The sequence below is a fragment of the Nannobrachium achirus genome (assembly GCF_963921795.1).
Source record: "Nannobrachium achirus genome assembly, chromosome: 18".
NCBI classification, from domain to species: Eukaryota; Metazoa; Chordata; class Actinopteri; order Myctophiformes; family Myctophidae; genus Nannobrachium; species Nannobrachium achirus.
Genome location: NC_137825.1, coordinates 1,689,467 through 1,696,434, shown reverse-complemented (window position 1 = coordinate 1,696,434; position 6,968 = coordinate 1,689,467). Strand labels below are relative to the sequence as shown.

Below are 6,968 nucleotides of genomic sequence, written 5' to 3'. Positions count from 1 at the left end.
TGTACCGGTACATACAAACAGACAGTCAGATGTGTTTTTCCAAAGAACACTTTATGAGGAGGGTCTGGTCTCCTTTTATGATGTGGAGGTCAGAGTTCACCTCTACTCTGTCACTGGCGCGTGATTACAGGTCCAACTGGGAAAGATGGATAACCACGCCCCGGACTCATTTTTGAAGCTTGTGATTGGCTGGACCGGACGTAGGGAGCGCTCCGTTGTAGTCACTTGGACCGCGCGAGGTGCACCAAAACCCAATTATCATGGCGTTTATCGTGCGCTTGCCCAGGCCTTACGGCCTGGGCATAAATATAACGATTGCATTCACCACGGCTTCGTAACTCGCGCGGCGCTCCGCCGGCCGCGCGGCCCTGGCCCGTCCGCTGGCCTTCGCGCCGCTTGCAATGTCGTGGACAATAACTGTGAAAACGAGCGCTCTATGCCGTTTCCGTCCATCTTTCCCAGTTGGATCCGTAATCACGCGTCACTGGCGCGACCGCAGTTTTCCCGGTGAACCCAAGCGCAACGGTGGGGGCCGATGGGCAAGGAGGGTCGCGAGCTTATTGCAAAAACAGTTGTGTGCATTAGCGCAAGATGAGGATTAAGGAAATCATTAAATGGAAAACATTCAATTAACTTCTGGAAAGCCTATTAGTTCTTAAAACCTGGTGAATTAGCACAAGATTAGATGAGGATAAAGGAAATGGAAAACATTAAATTAATTCTAAGCCTACACTAACCTACTAGTAAAACTAGAACCGCGATCTTGCCACACGTGAATAATTGTGGTTGTAAACAATAACACAGACAATATAAATCCTTAGTCTAATAATGGGAAGAAGAGGTTATCATCATGACCCCAAATTACTTTTAAATATCTTGCAATTGGCGACGAGTCTCTTACTAAATCAAGAGTGCCTCTCAATACATAAAGCTATATTATAACCTTTCCATCATCGCCGTGTTGTTCCCCACACTCCCGCGCCCCCACCACTGCGCTTTGGTTCACCGGGAAAACTGCGGTCGTTTCACTGGCTGCACCTTCACTGATAAACTCTACCATACTTCTGTCCATGTGTGAACCGTAACGGTACAATCTCTGCTCCTCTGATCATCTCTCCTGTCAATCACACTGATTAGAGATTAGACATTACTGTAATGTACTATTATTTGTAATAGATAAACATGGAATAAATGGTGCATTTATATAGTGCTTTTATCCAAAGCACTTTACAGAGCTTGTGCATTACATTCACCCATTCACGCACACATTCATACACCGGTGGTGGAGGAAACCATGCAAGGCACCAACCTGCTCACCGGGAGCAATGTGGGGTTCAGAGTCTTGCCCAAGGGACATTAACTCAGGGGGAGCCCGGATTCGAAATGGAAACCCTTTCGGGAACCTTTCGTGCTCTAATAACGGTTTCTCTACCCCTGAGCTATGCCGCCCCACATGGAATGAAACATCCTGTTTGCCTCGAGTTTACAAAAAAAGCACTCCAGAATAATAATTAAACAAATTAAACAGAAACTAAAAACTAGAAGCAGTGCTCCTCCGAGCACTGCACACCACCCCCCGAAAACCAGGGTGGTAGGCCTATGTGGCCGATGTGGCCTCCATATACTGTATGGTCATTCCCATATGTTATATGGGCTTAATGATGACATCAGGGATCTCCACGTATGGGCATAAAAGGGATTCTGTTAGTGAGGTTCCTCTGACATCACAGTGATGTCAGAGCGGCAAACCCATAGACCGTATCCCTGCTCTGAGGATCTGACATCACTGTGACGTCACATGTGATGTCACAGTGATGTGTCAGGGGAACCACAGTGTCAGGCGTTAGAGACAGACAGACAGACAGACAGAGAGATACGGTCAAGCTGTGACCGTTCACATACAAACTGCGACCTACGGTTGCAACTGCATAGTTACATACAGTAGGCTACTTGTGCACTCTGCTTGCTCAGTTAGAAACAGACAGTTCTGGAAAATTGCAAGTGGTGTTTGGTTTCACTGAAGCAAATCCACTGGGAAATGAATCCTGTCTTACCATTTATATCAGGGCTCTTCAAGGGGGTCCAGGAGTTACTACAGGGGGTCCTCCAAATCTTTAAGTGATAGAAACCTTTTTTTTTCCTTTTTTATATTAACCACTTGGACCCTAACATCCGTAACCCAAAAATAGACGATCTACAAGCTCACAACGTCTTGCGCTGCGAGGTGTTGTGAGCTTGTAGATCGGCTATTTTTGGCAAAGAGCTTTGGTCTAGAGGGAAAAAGAGCAGACTAAGTACAGAGTGAAAGGTCACTTTTATTAAGTATTGACAGTTCAAGTGGTTAAATATCTGAAAACACAAATTGACATGAATCCAAAATACACTGATGATTGTGCTGTCAAACAATGAAATTATATGGAATCTATGAACAGGTTGTGGGGGTCCCTGCTTCATCTCTCTCTCAACTAAGGGGTCCTTGGGACGTTGAAGACCCCTGATTTATATTCTATCTACAGTTCTATAGATTGTGATGTCATGTGAAGCTGACCAATCCTGTCTGACTGGTCAAGGTGCATTGAACTCAATGGACTGTTGGGGTTTTGGGGTCACCAAAGGTCATCTCTCAAGAACAGACTCTGCTGAGAAGGAGTGACAGATGACTGACAGGTGTCACTGATATTTAAATCACACTGTCATTTTAATTATTATTTTTTTCTCCATATCGTCATCATCAATATTATTATTACAGTAGTACAGTGGTGTCAGTTCAGAAAAAGTTAAGATATGGCAACAGTCATATTGCCATACCTTAGCAACAGGCATGATACATTTATTTTAAGAAGTACATTCTATTTTCCCTCAGTTTCTACGGTTTCTTGGGCTGGATATGGCAGCCTGGAACGGTTGTTCAAGTGCAGCTAAACTTGGCATGTTAGTAAACGTGCCACAATTAACATTAATGAATTGCACCTGTGCAGCTGACCTGTGGAACCTGGGAATATACCATTCTGTCAAGATGGGGAGAATATAATTATAATACCTTGTTAAAGTGACCATGTTGTTAAATGTTGCATTTGTAGTTGTTTTACTGTATTTTAACAACATAATAACCAGCACAAATAGACAAAGAGACATTCGTGGGTTTATATTTAAAAGTAACTTTTATTCCCCCCCCTGGACCCAGGGTATGGCAGCTGCATACCCCTGGACCCCCCTGGACCCAGGGTATGGCAGCTGCATACCCCTGGGCCCCCCTGGACCCAGGGTATGGCAGCTGCATACCCCTGGGCCCCCCTGGACCCAGGGTATGGCAGCTGCATACCCCTGCCATACCCAATTGACGCCCCTGCAGTAGTAATAGCAGCAGCAGCAGCATTTAGCAGACACTCTTAATCCAGAGCCATTTACATAAGCAAGTTAATACATCAATACATCAAATGCATAGAAATTAGCAATCTAGACAAAATCGAGACAAAATAACATAGTAGTGTAAATGTATGTGTAGCCTATTGTCAAAGAGTCCATTAAACGTCCTACTGTGACACCTGCCTGGTGAGTGAACCAACAGCACCATCTGGTGGTTGGATTGCTCTCTGCTCACATTTTATTACATTGTTCAGAAATAACTAGTTTGTGGTTTTCAACAGACAAGACATGTTTTTTTGCACTTGCAAAAAGAAGACGAAAGACGATAGAGTGATATAAAAACCTTAAAAATCAAATACTCCCCTCCCCTTTTCCACTGTAACTATCTGCTGCTAAGCTGCTTCCGATTCTTTTAATTTTATTCACCCTTTATTTATTTCAGTTTTTGTAATTGATGTGTTATCCTATGCAACACTATCCGTCTATGTTTCAATGTATGAGATACATAAAGTGGTTCCTTGTGTAGGCAATAAGCTGTAAAGCTTACTAGGAAGTAGGATCTCCTATTAGTTGACCTCGTACCAATGATTTGTACTGTCATGAAACTGTACCCTTTCTTATGCAAACTGACAATAAATATCAATCAATCAATCAATCAATCAATCAATCAATATAATAAGGAGCTGATAAAAGCTCATGGGGCTTGGCGGCTTGGCCTTACTTGGTTTATTTTATTTTGAAGGCCACGGCCGGAAGTTCTCTCACGACAGGAAGTGTCCGTACAGAAACATTAACTTTTAAACATTTATTGTTATTCAACTTCTCAACGTGATTTTATTGTTAAATAACAAAACACACACAAACCTGATAATTATAACACATACATTAATGTCTAATTAAATCTGTTTAAATAAAGAAATAAAGTTACACAACAAACAGAACAGACTTACACAACTCCTGCTGCCAGAGGACAGTTGGTGCGCAGAGCACAGCTGCGCACCATGCGTTTGTGCAGATCTGTAAACAGCGTTCACACGCAGACTCCATGGCGTTAAGCTCATCCACATGATGTGGAGATCTAATGTGAGCCTTCCGTCTCAGCCAGGAGGAGGCGTGCATTACCGGTTAGCTGCTGTTTGTTTCTGAAGAGTGCTGAGGTAAAACTACAGTATAATTATTATATTACATTTATGTAATAATAAATACAGTAAATATACTAATATAGAGACTTTAGGGAATGTCACGGTCACGCGCGGGTCCAGTGCTCGTGCGTTGCGTTGCGTGTAACAGTGAAAGCATAAAGAGAGTGAAAGTGATTGGAGAAAAGAAAAGCGTGTGCTATGAAAACAACCTCCATGTTTGTAGTCTTTCGGGTGCAGAACACAGTTGTAGAAATTGTAGTCCATAAGAATGTACTAAACGGCTGTGAATAAATGCAACATAACTTGTTGCTGCTACTGTAGTTGTGAAATGTATTTATGTAACATATTATGTTTATTAAGCATGTACAGAAAGTATTTTTATCACACACACACACACACACACACACACACACACACACACACACACACACACACACACACACACACACACACACACATCAAAGTATGTCCACAGCACAAACTTGACTGAAAGTTCTGAATACATGTGTTCTGCAATAGGGCCTACTCTAAAACAAGTATTGTAATCCAGGTTTACTTGAGTAAAACCTAAGTATGAAAGTATTGGTGTCATAAGTAAATGTCTTGTTTCACCAGTTCTTATGTCTTGAATCTATATAAAAATCCTTTGAAAATAGCAGATCTACAAGCACACAATGCAACTTGTTGTGAGCTTGTAGATCTGCTATTTTCAAATAGTCATTACATAGGGCTGAAGTGGGTAATGCATGTTTTGCAATAATTATCACCATAGATACTAGTAAGACGCCTCAGGGCGACAAGTGACCTCACCCTAATGGGCGAGGTCACGCCATGTCTTGGCCATCTGGCCACTGATGTATCGGACCAGTTACCCATATATGGAGACCCCTGGTACCCATATATGGAGATATGTTGTGAGAGCCCAAGCTTACTCAGTTATTCTTTATGTGGGTTAGGGTTAGAACCAGCCTCACAGATATGGGCTGTCTTGGCCAAATATGGATTCTGTTAGTGTGGTATGTGGCCGATGTGGTCTCCATATATGGGCATTCCCATATGAAGTGCCGTTAGATATGTGCTTAATATTGATGACATCAGGGAACTCCATATATGGGCACGAAAGGGATTCTGTTAGTGTGACATCACAGTGAAGCCAGAGCGTGATGTCAGAGCGACAAACACATTCTGTTAAGAGTGGTTCCCCTGACATCACAGTGATGTCAGAGCATGATGTCAGAGCGACAAAACTTTTAATTTGATTCCATTTGTACTCTTTTAGTTATGAATCTTATGATGGTCCTTAAAATGTAAAGGTTAGAGAATCACTGCTATTGTTATTGTTATTGTATAGCAGATGTGAAGTCCAAATCACAATAAAATCAGGAAAACGGTGTATCACATCGCATCGGGAACAGGGGTAAATCGTATCATATCGGGGTCAGGTATGAATTAATCTGTGTGTGTGTGTGTGTGTGTGTGTGTGTGTGTGTGTGTGTGTGTGTGTGTGTGTGTGTGTGTAGTCCAGGCAGCCATGTTGTCTCCACTGAGGGTCCTCCTGTCCTCCAGAGGGCGCCCTGGCTCTCGCCTGTGCTCTGGATACGTGTCCAGGATGAGGTGGGGAGTCTATGGACGATTATCAACACACAGACTTGTCTGTACTCCTGTCCTCGTGGTCTTGTAAATGTCATCGGTCTGTGTCCAAGTACCGTTCCAATCCTCAAGTCTGCATCTGAGCAAGTAGAGACCAAATACCAGGATGTAGACTTGATCCTCCCACTTTACCAAGTCTGCTCTGGACCAGACTCTCACAGACCTTTCACAGCAGATAACCCAGAATGCTTTTCACCGTGGCCGATTCTCAATACCCGTACTTGGGAGTTCAGACTTGCAAGTTCTCCTGGGGAGAAGGGACTTCCGAGGACGGGAGGACGGGGGGAGGGTTCTGTAGCTCTGCTATTGGAACAACAGCATACTCAATGACACGCAATTGGAAATCACACCACAGCTCCAGGCGGAGCCGCTCGTTTCGTTTCACCAGCGTCGACAGATAGGGTTAGGTTTAGGCATAGTTTTACTGAGGTTAGGGTTAGGTTTAGGCATAGCTTTACTGAGGTTAGGGTTGGGGTTAGTAATAATAGATAATAATAGACATGGTTGATTATTCATCTTTTAGGTTAGTTTGTCTCGTCTTATTAATTTGCTCACTATACGTAAAGCTGACCTGCAAACATTTCACTGCTATTAGAAATAAGCCTACTACTTCTTTATTTATTATTGTATGTGACAGGTTGATTGATTGAACCATGTCCTGCTGCTGTGTGTGTGTGTGTGTGTGTGTGTGTGTGTGTGTGTGTGTGTGTGTGTGTGTGTGTGTGTGTGTGTGTGTGTGAGTGTGTGTGTGTGTGTGCGTGCGTGCGTGCGTGCGTGCGTGCGCGCGCGCGTGCGTGCGTGCGTGCGTGC

The 6,968-nt window shown here is 43.4% G+C and overlaps 1 protein-coding gene across 1 annotated transcript in view; it reads left to right on the top strand.

Annotated features, from left to right (window-relative positions):
• Nucleotides 1–6,039: 6,039 nt before the first annotated feature.
• nudt13 (nudix (nucleoside diphosphate linked moiety X)-type motif 13) overlaps nt 6,040–6,968 on the top strand; it is a gene marked incomplete at both ends in the record, with an annotated part of 20,340 nt that continues 19,411 nt past the window's right edge. Inside the window, one exon of the mRNA XM_080746873.1 lies at nt 6,040–6,122. Within this exon, the coding sequence (XP_080602999.1) occupies nt 6,040–6,122 (83 nt within the window). The remainder of the gene's footprint in view (nt 6,123–6,968) is intronic.